The 20,979-nt window shown below is 42.7% G+C and overlaps 1 protein-coding gene and 1 pseudogene across 2 annotated transcripts in view; one reads left to right on the top strand and one right to left on the bottom strand.

The window, feature by feature from the left end:
* Nucleotides 1-12,219, top strand: part of LOC311077903 (uncharacterized protein) — a 48,714-nt gene extending 36,495 nt beyond the window's left edge. Inside the window, exons 5-9 of the mRNA XM_084106551.1 lie at nucleotides 7,189-7,245; nucleotides 10,360-10,737; nucleotides 10,822-10,878; nucleotides 11,449-11,823; nucleotides 11,908-12,219. Of these exons, the coding sequence (XP_083962677.1) occupies nucleotides 7,189-7,245; nucleotides 10,360-10,737; nucleotides 10,822-10,878; nucleotides 11,449-11,823; nucleotides 11,908-12,062 (1,022 nt within the window). The 3' untranslated portion in view covers nucleotides 12,063-12,219. The remainder of the gene's footprint in view (nucleotides 1-7,188; nucleotides 7,246-10,359; nucleotides 10,738-10,821; nucleotides 10,879-11,448; nucleotides 11,824-11,907) is intronic.
* Nucleotides 1-20,979, bottom strand: part of LOC311077980 (putative adhesion G protein-coupled receptor E4P) — a 340,053-nt pseudogene that overhangs the window by 93,872 nt on the left and 225,202 nt on the right. The gene's annotated exons all lie outside the window — the stretch shown is intronic.

Below are 20,979 nucleotides of genomic sequence, written 5' to 3' on the forward strand. Positions count from 1 at the left end.
AAAGGAGTCATTCGTTTGCATATCGGACACATCATTAGTGGACGTGTAGCCTACTATGGCAGGCATTGTGTGATTATCTCAGCAGTTTAGGACATCGCACAAGTTTTGTGTCAACACAGAAAACATTTCATCAATGGATAGGTTTTTTCATTTGCTGAAATTGTGGTTAATGTCAGATGAATGGGCGGAAAGCTTAGAACATTTAGAGAAGATAAGGCAACGTTTTTGTTTTTGTTTTTTTTAGCACAATTCACACCCCGCGGAAATTAAGGAGAAAAAAATCTCCAAATACTCCACGTGAAACGTACTCGGTTACTAACGTAACCTCGGTTCTCTCTAGAAGAGGGAACGAGTACTGCGTTTTTACTAAAACGCTACGGGAAAAGTCTCTTTTCACGAAACACTGAAGCAAAAAATTATCCTTTAATTTTCATATATGTAAAACGCGTTGCAGCAGCAGTCAGCTATGGCGAGACGGCTTGCTCGCTCATTGGCTGCTCTGCGGCAACTGCATAAGCCTATCGAGCGAGGCCTGGGGTGACGTCAGGCCAATGAGGGCGCTTCGCGACTCCTCGCCACTTCCCGCCGAGACGGGCGTGGCTTACCTCTATAAAAGGAGCTCGAGAAGGCTGATTCACTTGATTTTGATCGCCGAAGCGAACCAGAGTGAACCATACGCACGGCAGAGAACGCAGTACTCGTTCCCTCTTCTAGAGAGAACCGAGGTTACGTTAGTAACCGAGTACGTTCTCTTACGACAGTTCTCTCATACTGCGTTTTTACTAAAACGCTACGGGAACCCCTTGTAAAACGCCGTGCGTGCTGGGATAAAAACACCGATCACCGGAAGCTATTTCAGGCATACAGTGCATAATCACCAGATAGACTCACACAGAGTCAGGGAATAAGGGAGGGGAGCCTTAATTCCCTATACTGTAGCGTCCGCAGGCTTAACGCCACCTCACAGGGAGAGTCTAAAGACAAGAGGGGATTCCCTCCGTCCTTATATAGACATGTCCACAGACGCGAATATTACATCACATAGACAGGGTAGGGAGCCTGAACTAATGTGGGAAATGTGGGTCTTACACAGTTCTGCCCAAGATAGTCGGTAGCGCATTGCGCCTGCGATTTCAGAGGTCTAGCTAGACAGCTGAATCGACTACACCGACAAAAGCTTAGCCTGTAAGGCGGGAACCTCTAGGTTATAAAACCTGATAAATGTAGACGGAGAGGCCCAGCCTGCCGCCGTACATATATCCTGTAGGGAAATCCCGCTAGACCAAGCCCACGAGGAGGCAACGCCTCTCGTAGAGTGCGCTCTAACTCCCAACGGGCATTGAATGCCCTTGACAGTATAAGCCAGCGCTATAGCGTCAACTATCCATCTGGATAGACTTTGTTTCGAAACAGCCATTCCTTTGGAACGTCCGCTGAACGAGACAAAGAGCTGCTCTGTCTGTCTGAAGACAGCAGAGCGGGACATATAAGCTCTTAAAGCCCTAACAGGGCAAAGAAAACTCGAGTCCCCCTCCTCACTCGATGCCGGCAGGGCAGACAGGGAAATAACCTGAGCCCGAAAAGGCGTGTTGAGGGATTTCGGCACATAGCCGTGCTTAGGTTTGAGTATGACTTTAGAGTCATTAGGACCAAACTCCAAGCATGCCGGGCTCACGGAGAGCGCGTGCAGATCGCCTATGCGCTTCACTGAAGCGAGAGCCATCAAAAACACTGTTTTGAAAGACAAATGTTTGAGGCTAATAGACTGGATAGGCTCGAAAGGGGCACCTTTCATGGCCGCCAAGACCGTAGAAAGGTCCCACATAGGGACTGAAGGAGGTCTGGGTGGATTCAGTCTCCTAGCTCCCCTGAGGAAGCGGATGACTAAATCGTTCCTTCCCAGTGACTGACCCAGCGTTGAACCGGAGAACGCTGAAATAGCCGCCACATATACTTTGAGCGTGGAAGGGGATCTGCCCTTATCCAACAGCTCTTGTAGGAAGGAGAGAACCTCCGTTACCTCACATTCGAGGGGTGATAGGCTCCGAGCTGTACACCAGCCGGAGAAAACCGACCACTTCGAAGCATAAAGCCGCCGAGTCGACGGTGCTCTAGCCTGAGTGATGGTATTCATGACTCCCTCTGCGAGACCAACGGATATCCGTTGAGCGCCCACACATGAAGGGACCACAGCTCCGGGTGTGGGTGCCAAATCGAGCCCCCGGCCTGCGAGAGGAGATCTCTCCTCAACGGCACTGGCCATGGAGCGATGTCTGCTAACTGCATCAGGACTGGGAACCATGCTTGGTTCTTCCAGAACGGTGCTACAAGCAGCACTGGGCATTTTGTTTCCCTGACCCGTTCCAACACCTGTGGCAGGAGGGAGACGGGGGGAAAAACGTATAGCGGGCAGCGCGGCCACCTTCGGGACAGCGCGCTGTCGCTCTTTGAAAAGAACGCAGGGCAGTAGGCGTTTTCGTGGGACGCGAATAGGTCCACCTCCGCTCTGCCGAATCTCTCCCACAACAGCCGGACTGTTTGTGGGTGTAGAGACCACTCGCCCGGGGGAACGTTGTTCCTGGACAGTCTGTCTGGGCCCACATTCTGAAGCCCAGGTACATGCACTGCTCTCAGCGAGCGTAAGTTGTGCTGAGCCCATATTAGGAGGCGTTTCGCCAACCTGTACAGGGATGTGGATTTCAGACCGCCCTGGCGATTTATGTAGGACACCACAGCCATGATGTCCGAACGGACTATGACGTGTTGGTCCTTGATGTGGGGACAAAAACGCGTCAGCGCGTTGTGCACTGTCAGCATTTCTAAGTTTTTGTGTTGGAGCTTTTCTCGTTCCGACCACAGGCCGAAGAACGGTCTGCCCTCGAGCAGCGCTCCCCATCCCGAGGTGGATGCGTCTGTCGACACCATCCTCACTCCCGAGGAAGTCCCCAGGCTTACACCTGATCGGTACCAGTCGTCCGCCATCCAAGGCACCAGGGCTGTAACACAGTTCTGATCGACCTTGAGGCATAATCGACCGGACACCCGCACTTTCAACCAGAACTGCAGCGGGCGCATGCGGAGCAAGCCCAGCCGGAGAACTGACGATGCTGAGGCCATAAGACCCAGCATCCTTTGAAACTTCCTGAGCGGGGTGAAAGCGCCGCGGCGGAAAGACTTCGCCGCGCGCTGAATGTGCAGCACGCGCTGTGGCAACAGCCGCGCTGTCATAGACTGCGAGTCCAGAGCGATACCCAGAAACGAAATCGTTTGACTGGGGTTCAGTGAACTCTTCGCCCAATTGACCGTGATACCAAGATTCTCGAGGTGATCGAGTAAAATGGTTCTGTGCTCCACGAGCTGAGATCGTGATTGGGCTAGGATCAACCAGTCATCCAAATAGTTCAGCACTCGCATGCCTCTGAGTCTGAGAGGAGCGAGCGCTGCGTCCATGCATTTCGTAAATGTACGAGGTGCCAGGGACAAACCGAACGGCAGGACTGTATACTGGTATGTCTGACCCTCGAAGGCGAATCTCAAGTATCGCCTGTGATGTGACGCTATCTGTATTTGAAAATACGCGTCCTTCAGATCTATTGACATAAACCAGTCTCCTCGGCGAACATGCGCGAGGATTTTCCTGGTCGTGAGCATTTTGAAACTGCGTTTCACTAATGCTTTGTTCAGCCGTCTTAGATCCAGTATGGGTCTGATACCATCGTCTTTTTTGGGGACTAGAAAGTATCTGCTGTATAGCCCCCCTTCGCTTTGAGCTTGGGGCACACGCTCTATCGCCCCTTTGCTTATCAGTTTTGATATTTCGGCGCGAAGTAGGTGTGCTACTTCTGAAACCACCGTAGTTGGACGCACACTGTGAAGCGGGGAGGGCGTCGACAAAACTGTAGCGAGAAGCCTCTCTTTATAATGCCTAGCACCCAGTCCGAAACCCCTGGAAGCGCTGCCCATGCTTCTGCATGGTTGGCTAAGGGCTGGATGCGAAGCGCGCTCTGTTCGCCGTGCGACAGAGGCGCTTCGGGGCGCAATAACGTAGGCGTTATGCCTGTGGCATTCGAGGCGGGGGGCGCGCTTATTACAGCGGGCAGAGCGCTCGTCCTCAACCTTACTACAGCGCTTGACTGAGTGAGGGAGGGCTGAGCGGGTCCCGCGGGACTCATGTCTGCGAGTAAATGTGGGCGGGAAGCGGGCACATTCACTGCTTTGGGCGCGCTGTCTGACTGAGCAGAGCGAGCGCGCACAGGTCTCGTTTTTACAGAGAGCCTGTGGTCTGTGAGACATAGTGTTTGTGCGGGCACTTTCACTATGTTGGAAGCGCAATCGACCTGAGTCGATTTTATGTGCGCGAGCCCTAAGTGTAGGGCTGTGCTTGTGTGTAGAGATGGGCACTGAGGAGTGGGCATCGACACTACACTTATAGCACCATCGGCCATGGCCGGGACACCAGAAAATACCGTGAGTAAGTGTGGGCGCGGGAGAGCGGGCACAGTTACTGCAATGAGTGCACTGTCTGTCTGAGCAGAGTGAATGCACACAGGTTTCGTCTTTACAGAAACCACAAGGCATGCAGAACATAGTGTTTGTGGGCACTAGGCAGTGGGCACGCACGTTCACTATGTTGTGTGCGTGATCGACCCGAGTCGAATATATGAGCGCGGGCCCTGTGTGAAGGGCTGTGCTAGTGTGTAGGGATGGGCACTAGCAGTGGGCATCTTCTCTACACATATAGCATCATCGGCCCGTGTACCACGTGCTCGTGGGCTGCAAAAAACACGTCTGCAGTTGCCTCTCGGGAAACAAACAGAGTGATTGCATTCGGCGGCATAATATTCTGTCGGCAGGCCTGGGATTCGAACCTTGGATCCCCCGCGCGAAAGTCTAAGAATCTACCACTGGACCACAGTGAAGATACATAGACAAAGTCAGCGCGAGTATTATCCACACTGGCGTTTGCTTGCAGGCATGTACCACGTGCTCGTGGGCAGCAAAAAACACGTCTGCAGTTGCCTCTCGGGGAACAAACAGAGTGATTTGCATTCGGCGGCATAAATATTTTCTGCCGGCAGGCCTGGGGTTCGAACCTCGGATCCCCCGCGCGCAAGTCTAAGAATCTACCACTGGACCACAGTGAAGATACATAGATATAGTCAGCGCGAGTATTATCCACACTGGCGTTTGCTTGCAGGCATGTACCACGTGCTCGTGGGCAGCAAAAAACACGTCTGCAGTTGCCTCTCGGGGAACAGACAGAGTGATTTGCATTTTCAGACGCCTGCAAAATGCCAGAATGTGAGAAGAGTGGATATCGCCCAGTTTCAGCGGGGCTGAAAACACTCCATTCTCCTTTCGCCAGTGACGCACGGGAACCGTAGAAACGGTGTTCGGTTGCAGGCAAGCGGGTACTACGCGCTCGCTGGCTGCAAAATGCATCTCTGCAGTCGCCTTCAGGGGACTGACAGAGCAAAGCATTGGCGGCATAAATATATATGCCGCTAGACCGGGATACGAACCCCGGTCCCCCGTGTGGAAAACGTATAATTCCACCACTGAGCCACAGGGGGATACAGGCTTTTGAAAGCGGCGTCAACATGTATTCTTCGGCGTTTGCTGGCAGGCAAGCGTGTAACAGACTCACTTGCTGCAATATTTCCAGTCGCCGAACAGGGAACTGAGAAATGTGAGAGAAAAGAGGTCAGACCGACCAACGGTGGGACTAAGAACACTCTTTTCTCCTTCGCCGGTGAATGACGCATGCAGAGGCAGGGTAGCTTTTCTTGTAACGTAAAGAAAAACTAATCCCGCCATCCGCTTCCAGGAAGGGCAGCCTCGGAAAGGATGCCCGGCGAGTCCTCAGAGTCACCGTAGGCAATTGGCTCGGAGTGAAGGCGTTTCGCCGTCAGCGAGCGCGAGCGCTGCATGAGAAGGCATCTTGAAAAAGACGCAGCTCTTTTAGGGGTGCGTGTTGCAAAGCGAACACACACACACACACATACACAAGAACAAAGAATGTAAAGGATATGGCGTCGGAAAGCGCAGCAGGTACGGCGGTAGAAGGCGGCGTTGGCCAGCGGCTTCAAGGGCTCGTCCCGCTGAAGTGCTTGCATCAGACGACGCGTGCTTCCTCGTGATCCAGCGATGCGTGCGCTTCGCTGAAGAGATTAAAATCAAGTGAATCAGCCTTCTCGAGCTCCTTTTATAGAGGTAAGCCACGCCCGTCTCGGCGGGAAGTGGCGAGGAGGGCGCGAAGCGCCCTCATTGGCCTGACGTCACCCCAGGCCTCGCTCGATAGGCTTATGCAGTTGCCGCAGAGCAGCCAATGAGCGAGCAAGCCGTCTCGCCATAGCTGACTGCTGCTGCAACGCGTTTTACATATATGAAAATTAAAGGATAATTTTTTGCTTCAGTGTTTCGTGAAAAGAGACTTTTCCCGTAGCGTTTTAGTAAAAACGCAGTACGAGAGAACTCTCGTAAGAGAACTGGGCAGAACTGGAGCCTCATTAAATTATGGAATAATAAAAAATAAAAAAGGGCCTATTTGTGGAAAAAACATATGTAATATTTGAGTTACATAAAAGCTTTTCATTTGTTTTCATCCTAATTGTCCTTGAAATAGTGGTCAAGAACTTGGGGTCAAGAACACCTCTGCAAGTCACTCACATGCTTTTTTGCATGTAAGGATCCATTTGGGAGAAATCACTTTTCTTTCTGTTGAAACTTCTAGAATTCCTGAATCATTTAGTCATTCATGCAATAATTTATATTGATACAACTACAATGTGATTGATTTATCTGTGAGAAACCACTCTAAACAACAACCACTTCTTTCATTTCATTCTGCTCTTCACATAAAGCTGCTGTTTGACTTCAGAAGATTTGGAATATGACACACACATCATACTTCATATAGATACTGTAGTGCTGCAATGGCGCTTTTTTGTTAGTTTGAACAGAAAAGGCTTGAGAGTTTCATAATGTGGAAAAGATGGATGAGAATAATAATAATTTCTAGGATAGACAATACAATATTCTGTGAAAGAAAAAGTCATGATGACAGAACTTTAATTTTTTGGGTGAACTATTATTTTAAGTACAAGTTTATATTTATATATGTTTATTTGTATATTTTATTGTGTCCTAAACATGTTGATTCATTTGTATTTATAATTATTTTTTTAGATATCTTAAGACTGTACTTGGCCTTTTCAACTGTCTCACCGGTGACGACTGCAATAGGTAATGTACACAGAAAAAATGTTTTGTCATTTCAACTTAGAAAATGTACTTCATGTGGAAACATCTACAATAACTTGAAATGTTGAAATGAAATAAATTGTTTAAGATTACTGATTATAACTGATTTCAACCAACCTAAAAAAAAAACAAGGTTTAATTGAAGCATAACTGTCAGTAGATATAACCTGTGAACCTGTAGATATAGCCAATGAAATAAAGTAACACAAAAAATTGGAAAGGAAACAGGCCTTAATTAAAATATTCATTATGAATATGAATATCTTATTCTTCATTCAGTTCTGAACAGAATCAGATTTAACAGGTTTTTTAAACGCTTATCAAAAGAGAGTAGTGCTACAGCGCTATTATTATCAGAGCATGTGAGCAGAAAGCAGGGAGAGGACGAGTGAATGAGGATAGCGTCATTTACCAGCGTTGCCCAGCACTGCTACACACACCATGTTAAAGCACAGAAGATTTGCAAACAGAAACAAGTCCAGAGAAACTTTCCAGAGCACATTTTTAAGCAGACTTTTGCTTTTACACACACCGCGGAGAGCACACACACACACACACACACACACACACAGCGGAGAGCACAGCACACACCACGGAGAGCATGCACACACACACACACACACACAGCGGAGAGCACACACACACACACACACAGTGGAGAGCACAGCACACACACAGCGGAGAGCACGCACACACACACACACGCGCGCACACAGACACACACACACACACACACAGCGGAGAGCACACACACATAGCGGAGATCACACACACACACACACACACACACACACAGCGGAGATCACGCACACACACAGCAGAGATCACACACACACACAGCGGAGAGCACAGCGCACACACACAGCAGAGAACACACACACGCACACACACACACACACACACAGCGGACAGCACACACACACAGCGGAGAGCACACACACAATGGAGAGCACACACAGCGGAGAGCACACGCAGAGGAGAGCGCACACACACACACAAACACACACACAGCAGAGAGCACAGCACACACAACGGAGAGCACACACACACAGCAGAGAGCACACACACACAGCGGAGAGCACACACACACACACACACACACACACACAGCGGAGAGCACACACAGACAGTGGAACATGAGCAGTTGCTTTGAGGTTGTGTATCTTCGGAAGTGGAACACAAAGCTTTTCTTTTTCTTTGTCCTTCAGAGCAGAGGTCCTGTAGCTGACACGAGTCACAACCCAGATAGCAACATTGTTTCGGCCCACATCTGGCACACGCGGAAAGATGATCTGGGTCACATCCAGTGTGGAATGACGGCCCTTGGGTGGCTCACTCCTGTTTGCCAGATCTGGGCCACAAGCAGGCCATAGCAATGCCACATGTCAGCCAAGAGCAAAGAAATAAACCACAACTGGACCTTATCTGAGCCACAAAATATGTGTATATTAAATATGAAGTCATCTCAGCCTTAATAAGCCTGTAAATATTATCCATAAAAACCTGCAATTGACCGTTCGCAAAGACCCGCCCCCCTTAGTTACTGTCGCTATGTCCGACAAGCTACGCCGTTCTCATGCCACACCATGTTCTCATGCAGTGAAAAATACATCGCGGAGTAGAGAGGAGACTGACAACACGCTGACAGACAGGACAGAGCAGGTTACTTTTCGGTTACGTTTGATATTAAACATATTAAACAAAGTCTCACCTTTCAAATTTGGTCATTTTTAAAAAGAAATTTTAACAATAAATACCGTTTTGTTGCTCTTTAATGTGCAGTGACAGATCGCTGTAGAGCATCAGTTAAAGCTGCTCGTGAACCGATCATCTCTTCCTTCTAGTTAATTTATAGCCTCAAATAAACATGAACAAACACAAAAAGGAATGTTGTTTTAACCACAGAAAGGCGTCAGTACACTCCGTTTTTCAAGTTCAAATCCTCCTATGTTAATCTACTAACTCTCCTGACTGCTTTGTCGGACAAAATGGCGGATGGCGAAGTATGATTGGTCAGATCACCTGTCAATCAAGCTCCCTGCGAAGGGTCAATTGCTGATAAAGCACAAACTTAATGAAAGTCAAGGGTCAAGAGCCCAACTAAAGCAAACACTGATCTCCATAATGGTGACCTCAAAAGAAACATTTTCAATAAGACATCAACATCTAAACCTCTGTTAATCCTCAATAAGATCTTCTGTAGACGTGTGACAGAAATAAAGTCAGTCTGGTTAGTAATAAGTGAAGCTGGTAATGCTGTTTGTGGAGTTGTTTAATCAGATCTTGAGAGAGTTAATGTCTTTTATCTTCAGTTCATCTAAGGCTGTGTCTGAAGAAAGTTGTAGTTTGTGTTCTTATTACTCTTTCAAAAGATGATTGAAAGACTTTTTCAGGAACATCACACTAACATTTAAATAACATTCTTGTAACATTAAGGAAACTGGACATGTTTATGTTCTTGGAATATTAGAAATCAACATTCCTATAATGTTGAATTTTAAATCAAAGTTAAGTTGAAAGAACGTTTGAGGAACATTATACCTTTTAAAACACGTTCCTCTAACGTCAAGAAAACTGGACATTTTTCACGTTCCCAGAACCAACACTGAATATTTGGAGAACTTTCTTATAACAAAAGTCTGTTAGCTGGGAAGGCAAGTTTATTTATATAGCACATTTCATACACAATGGCAATTCCTGTGACACTTTTCTGAGCACCTCGTGTCTTCTCAGTTCAAACCCTGGCAATGTTAGGTCATTTTGAAATGGTCATTTTTAGACCAAGAAAATGGAAATAAAATCTTCAAAAATAGTAATCATAATAATATGTACATGATTATACTGGTATGTAACATGTTCCAATTTAAAAGATTGTCTTTTTCTTTAAGATGCATTGATATTTAAATAACCCTTTAAATGCATTTGAAAAAATGTTGTGGATCGAAATGAATCACTCTGAATTAGCAAAAGAAGAAGAAGAAGAAGAAGAAGAAGTAATGTCTAAAGCTGCACTTTTGGTTACATTTTGTAATAAAACATGTTTTTCAGAAACTTGTTAATTTCTTAATATATTTCCATAAATTAATCTCTCTGCAGACCCCTGCAACAACTACACTGTGCTGGACAATCCATGGAGATCCATCAGTAATGGATATAACTCCATGTGTGACAGGTCTGTGTCCTGGAGCGGCTGGTATCATCTCTTCATTAATGGTGTGAGCGCTCATATCCCAGACACATGTGTTGCTCAGTCCAGATGTGGCACTAGTATCCCACTGTGGATACGTGGTGGACACCCAACAGTAACAGATGGAGTCGTCACTCGAGATGTCTGCGGTTACGGGGTCGGTTTCGGTGCGAGTTACTGCTGCTTTTACGGGTCTTTTCCCATTAAAGTCAAAGCCTGTCCAGGCAATTATTATGTCTATGAGCTGGTTAGTCCGGCTGGTTCCTACTGTTCAGCATACTGTGCAGGTAATTATATTCACATGAGCTCTTTCTACACATTCATGATATTTGTGTCTCTGTTCATTAATCACTATTCATCCAAACTTTCAGACACTGGCAGCGTTAACATCAGCCCTACAACTGTCACACCAGTGACCATCTCACCTGGTAATGTTACACACTGTGTCTCTATTGGCTTATTTTCTGAATGTTTTCTAATGTATGTAGGCTACAGATCAGGGCTGCATTTCCCAAAATCATCATAAGCCTAAGTTGATGTTTTTTTTAAATAAAAAATTATTGATTTCTAGATTTTAATCAATTCTCATTTTTACGAAACAATATCGATTCTTAAATCCCAAGAATCGATTAGTCATCCTGTTTTCAGTTGATGAATGAATGCATTAGCGTGCATCCCATCCAATAAATCACAATGATCTTTGTGCTTTATGAAACAAAGTCTCAGATTTCAAATTATGTCTTTTCTTACGAAATTCAAAAACATAAATACCGTTTTGGCGCATCATCTCTCATACATCATGTCTCATTCATCTCTGATTCATCCCTCATTCATCTCTCATTCATCCTGATCTCTCATTCATCTTTCATCCCTCATTCATTGTCATTCATCATATAATAATCATATCATCATATCATTATTCATATAATGTGCTTTCATGAACATATTTATATTTAGACTATGACTTTCTAAGTTTTCATAAGTTTATCTCTCTGCAGACCCCTGCTACAACTACACTGTGCTGGACAATCCATGGAGATCCATCAATAATACATATGGCTTACATTCATACTACATGTGTGACAGGTCTGTCTCCTGGAGCGGCTGGTATCGTCTCTTCATTAACAGAATGAGCGCTCATATCCCAGACACGTGTGTTGAGAGCGGCAACTGTGGCACTAATATTGCACTGTGGATACATGGTGGACACCCAACAGTAACAGATGGAGTCGTCACTCGATATGTCTGCGGTGACTGGGACAATTACTGCTGCTATTACGTGTCTTTTCCCATTAAAGTAAAAGCCTGTCCAGGCAATTATTATGTCTATGAGCTGGTTAGACCACCTTACTGCAATATAGCATACTGTGCAGGTAATTATATTCACATGAGCTCTTTCTACACACTCATGATATTTGTGTCTCTGTTCATTAATCACTATTCATCCAAACTTTCAGACACTGGCAGCATTAACACCAGCCCTACAACTGTCACACCAGTGACCATCTCACCTGGTAATGTTACACACTGTGTCTCTATTGGCTTATTTTCTGAATGTTTTCTAATGTATGTAGGCTACAGATCAGGACTGCATTTCCCAAAATCATCGTAAGCATAAGTTGATCGTAGAACAACTGACACAATGGTCTCTATGATCAACTTAGACTTACGATGCTTTTGGGAAACACAGCCCTGTACCATTGGATAGATGTGTGCTTGTGTCATTTGTCAGAAGAATACAATACTTAATCTACCAGTAAAATACATTGTAAAAACAAAACAAAACAAAAAAACTGAAAAAAAAAAAAAACAGTAACAGATGGAGTCGTCACTCGAGATGTCTTCAGTAATTATAGGAGTTACTGCTGCTATTACAGGTCTTTTCCCATTAAAGTTTCCCACTAATATTGCACTGTGGATACATGGTGGACACCCAACAGTAACAGATGGAGTCGTCACTCGATATGTCTGCGGTGACTGGGACAATTACTGCTGCTATTACGTGTCTTTTCCCATTAAAGTAAAAGCCTGTCCAGGCAATTATTATGTCTATGAGCTGGTTAGACCAACTCTCTGCAATCTTGCATACTGTGCAGGTAATTATATTCACATGAGCTCTTTCTACACACTCATGATATTTGTGTCTCCATGTCTGTCTATATTTAAAGATGAAGAATGTGTCTGTGTTCTGATTGTTTCGGGAATATCTGCACTGTTTTCTATGGCAATGACGTTGTGTTAGTAGGCATACGCCAAATACAACAACAGCAACATGGAGGGGTTTGCAATACAGATGTTGTCTTATTTAAATTTTACAACATGGAAATGTGTATCGACACGCTGGACTACTGCGTCTTCTGTGGCAGCAGCAGAACCAGAGATTTTGATTTTTTTTGCTGTTCACATCAGCTAATTCTGATCGGATTTCATTCGGATATGCACAAAAATCAGATTTGGACTGACAGTCTGAACGTAGCCTTAGAAACGCTTTGAACATCATAAAAAATCAGAGGAGAAAAGCCCCATCCTGCACGTTGACGGGATGGGTGACATGTTTGTAACAGTGGAAAACGGGTGGTTTCTAATTGTGTTTTTGAGACTGTCTTTGGTTCACTGCAGTTTGAATATACTCAACAATGGTGTTGACATGAATTTGTATATCGTTTGTCTTAAATCATGTTAAAAACACCACACAGTCATAGAAACACCGTTAACTTGATTTTCACCATAGAGAGTTAAATGAACCACCAGCAGTGTTAAAAACACTCTGAAGCAGTGTAAGAGTTAATTACATAATTAAGTGATTAAGTGATGATTGTTTGATTTTTTTTAAGACACTTTATGATAAGCAGAATCACTAAAGAAAAGAAAAGTTAAGAACTTAACAGTTCAAAGCTAAGAATAAACAATCTCTAATGAAAAAAGTATGCTTTATTGTATTTGAAATATATTCCCTTTTTCAATAGTACATTAATAGTACGTCTTTAAATATATTAAAACTATATTAGCATCATGCTTTTACCTATTTCCACAATACAACTTTTAACACACTTTAAAATAATTGTACTTTAGTATATTTTCTAAAAATATATTTTAGAAAAATATAATTGAAGTGAAAATTCTGTACTTTACTTTAAAATATACTTTAGGTAAGATATATTTTTAACTGTGTGCTGAAAATGATAAATGTAACAATGCATTGAAGGATACTTTCAAAATACATTATAGTATACAATAATATATTGTACAAAGTATAGCTAAGTAATATTTGTTTATTAATGTGCATTTGTTATTGAAGACAACGTGTGCAATTTGTAGTATTTGGAATAAGCCAAAGGTATTACTGAGCATATATTTTTTAGTAAAATATAATACACTTATGGCATATGGCTTGTGTGTTTCGAAGACACTCGTAATGAATTTGTCAGAGGTGGAAAGTCCAGGTTCAGAAAGTAAAAGTCCTCCTCCGTATTTTGTTCCAACCACCTGGATTTGTTAATTCAGCAGGAGAGAGAACTAATTAGTGAAACCACAGCAAAAACTCTCCTGGGAGTTTATATGGCTCCAGACTCAAGAGTGTTAAAGGTGCATTAAGCAACTTTTCATGTTAAAAATACCCGTTTTTCTAACCCATACATGCTTAAACAATTGCCTGATGGGCTGAATGAGCCCTTCTATGATCTCTGCGATTGCCTCTATAATCCTGTACAGTAAAATAAATAAGAGGGATTCGGGACGGAATCGACTGGGCGTGACGTCATGCGCGTTCACGCTCACCTGGCTATGTCTGGCAGGTTTGTGTATTCGCCGCCATTATCCGCATCAGCGAAGACAACTCAAGCGACTTTGGCAAAAGTAGAAGATGGATCCAAAGAGACCGGCTTCTAGTTCATCCCAAACCCCAACGCAAACTCCACGTAACCGCGTGCACAACTCTGGTTGCAGTTTCGCGTGTCGCCAGAAGGGGGCATAGTTCTGCAAAAACTCAGAGACTTGCGCAATGCACAATATGTAACTTTTTTGCTTTAAAAATATAAAAAATCACTATATCTATGTTATATATATTTTTTAGTTGTGTACTTACATTATCCCGACTGTTTCCAACAACTTTCAAACCAGGAGAAATTTGTAATTTAATTCGAAGACACGTCCCGTTTCTTTATTTCCGTTTTGTCGCAGTCAGTGGCGTCATATCCGCGTTGTCCCTGGTTTCCGCTCGTACTGCCATAGCAACCAGAGCTATGAACCAGAGCCCTCTGATAGTAACCAAAGCGACAGACGCAGACAACTGTGTAGTTCGCAATGTCTATCTGCACGCTGTTGTTGTTTCGTTCAAACTTTATGGACCATGGCAAGCAGACTTTGGATAAAAAATAAGAACTAAAACGAGAATAAATATCAGCGCGGTGTTTTCGAGATGCCTAGAGCTCCCATAGACAGTATATAAACGAGAGCTCCACGTCCGAGACTTCGACCGCTCCTACATGTACTTTATTAAACAGGTGAGCACATTTACATAAAACTAATCAATGTTATATAGTTCAACAATGATAAAATGTTAGAATATGAGATGTATGTTATTCTAATGTTGATCTAGCTTACTGCTAGTCTCATACAGACAAACTAACACATACATTTCAACACATTCAAATGCAGTTTAGTGTGCTAGTGTAATGTTAGACCAAGTGAAACAGCGCTGCGTTACCTCACAAGTTTAATTTGTCTAATAAACTGACCTGTTTGTTGTAATTCTGCATGTGTAGTTCGGTAGAATGAAATGTCCATATTCCTTTTATATCCGCGGGACTCGCGTTGTGTGTGGAGCTGATAGCTGTCTCTTAGCAATCCCGAACTGCTTCATATCACAGTCATGATAAAAGCATCGATGTATTCAGTCATCCATAAACATTATTAAATCGGTCGGCTTGACGTTGACGACAAGATCCATAGTTCTTAGCAAATGTTGCATCATCAAACTACACCTTTGTTATTGTAAAGAGGTTAGCGACCCCTAGTGGCGAAAAATTCCATACTGTCCGTTTAAGTAATTGATTGAGTGATGATTGACCATTATTCTGTAGAATCACTGTGATGCTGTAATCAACAATATACATTTAAGTCAGAGATTAGGCTCTAAATGAGTTCAGTGAGTCAGGTCAAATGATGATTATGTTAAAATATAACCAACACCACCTGATCACCATTTCTCTTTGTTCATCTGGCTGTTATAACTCAGATACAGCAGCCAAACAAAATCTAAAGTAAAACATTTAAAAAGGTCAACTGCCCAATTAAATCAAACACTGATCTCCATAATGGTGATTTTTCTCCTTCAGTGATTCTGCTTGTTAACATCAGGTGTCTTCAATAATGGTCAATCATCACTCAATCAATCACTTAATTAGCTCATTAACTTTAACACTCTCGAGTGTTAATTTAAGACTCATATTTTAACACTTAATTAGTTCTCTCTCCTGGCTGAAATGAACTCGTAATACGCATGTGCACGCCATCAACGTTCTCACTGGTTCACGTTTTTGAAGTTTGCGCAGAAAGAACTTAAGAGTTTTCTGTTAAAACGGTGTCTGTTATGATTGTTGTGACGGAAGTGAATCAATCAAACTAACTTTAGCTGGACAATAACTTTATTCTAGAGCTGCTGTAAAGCCAAAACACTTTACTTTAATTTTCTATTATCAATGTAAAGCTGCTTTGGAACAATCTACATTGTTAAAAGCACTATATAAATGAAGATGACTTGACTTAACAAAGCCAGGTGATTGGAACAAAATACTGAGAAGACTTTCTGAACCTGAATTTTCCACCTCTGGTTTTAAACACACAGACTTTAAGAATCAGCATATGAATCTCAACAATGGTGACAATAAACAAACTAGTGACAAACATATCAATTCTGAACATCACAAAACAAGCTACTAAAGTCATAATATAACAATAGCAAAATAAAAGCAAACAGGAAAAAACAATGCAAATTACAGGACAATTCACCTGCATAATTTATTCATGCTGCAATGCATGATGTGAGCCATGGATGCATTTTGATTGGTGGCTCCCATCATGCACTGCAACATGAAGCATTTGTTTGATTGTCACCATTGTTGAGTAGCCTGGTTAACATCAGACATCGTCTCATTGAGACGTGGTCTGGGAACCACATGTTCATTTTCTCGTATTTGAGGCGTGGTTTACGAATGCCCACAGCCGTTTATTGGGCGCTACGAATGTCTATCAAATGCGCTTGTACGTAGCTCATAGCCAATCGTTTCAATTATACCAGATGACGTATGTAGAGCGACAGAAATTCGACGAGGAAGAAGACGAAATAAACTTGCGTTCTAAACTACTTGGAACACTATCTAAGGCTGCATCGAAAGGTAACTTCGCATCTGCTGCCATGTTGGATCCATAGATTTAAACAAACTGCTTCGGTGTGTTGCATAGACGTCGTCATCGTCTTGCTGCTCCCTCCCCGTTCTTCGATTGGTTCCCTTTTTGAGGGGAAAATCTGGTCCATGGTGTCCAGGCTGCCTAGCAGAGTGAATAAAATTGCGCTGCGCGCAAGGCAGCATGGGCAAACCCAGGCTAATTGTTGAGATTCATATGTAGATTATTGATGTCTGTGTGCGATTTTAAAACCTTCAGATTATTACAGCATTGCTGAAATTAACTATTGTAGTGAAAAATAGCCCAACTAACACAAACACTGATCGAACTGCTGTCAGTCCTGAATCGAAACATTCCATAAAACATTACCATCTAAACTTCTGTTAAATCTAAATAAGAATGTGTGTAGATGTATGACAGAAATAAAGTCAAACTGGTAAAATAATAAGTGCAATAATGTGTAATGGCTCGAGTCAGTAGTTCTTGTGTTTCTCTTTTTTATATATTTTTTTTATATTTATATTTGATATTAAAGTCCTGTTTGTGGCACATTAGTATATGTGAGGGGATAAACTCCTCAAGATGGGTTTGCCCCCTCACATATACTAATGTGCCACAAACAGGACTTTAATATCACCAACCATTCCCATGTTATTACGGTGTATCCATATAAATGGCCCACCCTGTACACTGAGGAGTGTTAATTTAAAGGGCACCTATTATGGAATTTTGAAATTTACCTTTCATGTAGTGTGTAACATAGATCTAAGTGAACAAAAACATCCTGCAAAGTTTGAAATATGAAAGTGCACCGTACAGTGGCGGAGCCAGAGGGGGGTCCGGGGTCACCCCTGACATGCGATTGGCCACCCCGGGTGCCACCCCAAAATTTTATTTGCTACTGGCAGTTGCTGATGCTGATTTAAAAAAAAAAATTACGTTCGCGCAGTTTTCAAACGGACGAGCAGAGGATGAGAGATGGTTGCAAGATACCGAACTTCACCGAATAAGAAAACATCATATTTGAAGTAAGTTTTTAAGGTTTAGCATCAGGGTGGTTTGCTCCGAATAGCCTACATTAGGCCTAATACACGCATATGCAGTACCTTTCCGTTACAGTATACAAATGTTCTAGCTAATGTGAGGATAGGAGATCAAAACGCAGGCAAAGAAGAGCAGAAACAAGTGATATCATAATGCGATCACTATAGGACTATGAAGCTTTATGGGTGTAGGGTGTTGATAGACTCGATCTACTGTGTTTTGATCATCATTATGAATCTGATCTAGATGTAGTCTTTGATAAAAATGCGATTTTCTCAGCTTTTTGCTCATGTTGCTTTTTATGAAACTTGCCAAAATTCAAGTGTTGATAAAAAAAAGACGCACAAAGCTAGAATAAAACATTTTTTTGTCTGTCCATTCTTTTGGTATGTTCAGATATTCATACAACAAAATATTCTGGGGTGCCATGAAATTGTGAAAATTACCAAAAACACCATTTTTTTTTATAGGCTACTGCGAGAAAATGTTGGTAATTGGATGATGATTAGAATATAAATATGATTGGAATCATATTTTAAATTTGTCATATTTTTGAACAGGGTCAATTAAACATGAAAAGAAATGGAGAGATATCAGAGTACTTTTTAAATAAGCACAAACATAGTCCAGTCATTTTATGAAAAAAGGTTGAACAAATTGCAACAGAAGCAAACTCAAATAATTTTGTATCCTCAATATGTCCTGAGTAAGGAAAAAAAGTCTAGAAGAATCCCATTAGGGGAAAGTTTCGAAAACTGTTTCTGGGGATTCACTTTTTATTTTACCTTTTGTCCTTTGCATTCTCCTTACCATTGTCTCCTGTTCTTCCCTCAGACTCGTCCCCCAGAAACAGTCCCACAGACCCAGTCCCAAACTCAATCTCTTGCTTCTGTTGAGTTTGCTTCTGTTGCAATTTGTTCAAGGTTGACTCCCATTTTGGCTTAAAATGACTAACAGGCAGATCAGGTGCAAACAGACCCCAGCCCTTGCATCACCACTGGCTAGTCAGAGTCAGTGTGGTCAGACTTCAGGACCAGCAACAGGTCAGAGCATCTACCAGACACAGGCAGTCAATCACATACCCAGGGCCTGAAGTTAACTTTTTTGACCACCAGCCACTGTGGCAGGTGGATTTAAAAATCCACCCGCCACAGTGACTTTTTACCAGCCAGTTTTTTTTTTTTTTTTTTTTTGTTTGGCCTCATAAAAGGTGAAAAAAAAAAAGGAATTGCACAAACATTTGTTCTTTAACTTGTAAGAATACACATTTAAGTGCTGTCAAGTTATTAACGAGATCCTTACAAGTAATAATGACTCTTAGAATACAGATATAGACCTAGTGCAGCTCGTATGTAAATCACACGCGGCTGTGTTGATCGCTGGGCAGCTGTTAGTTACAGCGTTCAGGAACCGTTAAGCAGAACTAAATTAATATTGTTATTACTGGTAAAGTTACCGGGTAGGCATTTTCTCACCGGTTCCCAACTCCCAACATCTGTGCAACTGTCATTGTAATGTAGCTTATGTCAGCGTTGCATTATCTCATCTCATCTCACCAACAGTTTAATACTTAACTCACATATTATTCAAACGTAGTCAGAGAAGGGCCTCATCGTTCTCTCCGATCACATATACGTTCCGAAACACTCAAACTGCGCTGCTTTCACAGATGCTTTCTGTACTCCAGTAATGTGCCGCCACATTTTTAGCTAAAATCCAACTAAATGGCTGACTTCGTTTAAATGTCAAAGAACAACAGTTGCAAAAAAAACAACAACAAAAAAAACGTAAAGACCCGGCCCCTTTAGTTACTGTTGCTATGTCTGTCAAGCTACACCGTGCTCACGCCAAACCATGATCTCACGCAATGAAAAACACATCGCGCAGCAGAGACACTGACAACACGCTGACAGACAAGACAGTCCAGGTTACTTTTGATATTAAACAAAGTCTCAACGTTAAAATTTGGTCATTTTTAAAGAAATTTAGACAATACCGTTTTTTGGCTCTGTAATGTGTCTTGACAGATCGCTGTGGTGCCTCAGTTAAAGCTGCTCGTGAACCGATCATCTCTTCCTTCTAGTTAATTTATAGCATCAAATAAACATGAATGAACATAAGAAGGAATGTAGTTTTAACTGCGGAAAGATGTCAGTAGGCCTAACGTTACTCAGTACACTCCGTTTTTTCAAGTTCAAATCATCCAACGTTGAACTCTCCTGACTGCTTTGTCGGACAAAAAAAGGCGGATTATGATTGGCCAGATCGCCGTCAATCAAACTCCCCGCGAAGGGTCGATTCTCATTGGCTACCTGCCAATGTGGCAGGTAGATTGACAGTGTTACCCGCCAATTGCAGAATTCACCCGCATTTGGCGTGTGGTCGGGTTTTAATTTCAGGCCCTGCACATACCCAATTCAGGAATTTAAGTTGAGATGATTTTGCCAGATTAAAAGGATAGTTCACCCAAAAATGAACATAAAAAAATAATTATATTTAGAAAGAATAATTATAAATTATTATAAAGAAAGAATTATGTTGTATTAAATCTTCCTAGGATAAGATTTTATATTGATGGGCAATACAATTGTTTACATTTTTCAAGTACAATTAAAAAAACTGTTTTTTTTTGTAAATGTGAGTTTTTTTGTAAATAAACGCAGCAGTACATAACAGACACATGCTACGGTATCTTATCTCCTTGGTGCTTAAGCTTTGTTTTCTGCAAATATTTTGGATGTTCAACACTTATAGACACAAACAGAGTGACCCAATTCCTTCCATAAGCTTTTCCACTGTGTGTGTGTGTGTGTGAGTACTGTGTACCCCCGAAAGTAGCAGTGGCCACCCCCTGGCCACCCCATGTATACAACTCTAGTTCCGCCACTGGCACCGTATATAAAGTTATTGTCTTTCAAAAGTAAGAGTCGACTCTGAGTCATTTTTATGAATCGTTAGAAGACCGAAGCTTTTTCTCTAACTAGATGACGTCAACTTGTCAAGTTATTTGAATACGATACGCTCACTTATTGCGCTCCAAGGCCAGGGAAAACTTGAAAACATCATGGCGACGAGACGCT

This window comes from Abramis brama, assembly GCF_963993115.1.
Source record: "Abramis brama genome assembly, chromosome: 2".
NCBI lineage: Eukaryota > Metazoa > Chordata > Actinopteri > Cypriniformes > Leuciscidae > Abramis > Abramis brama.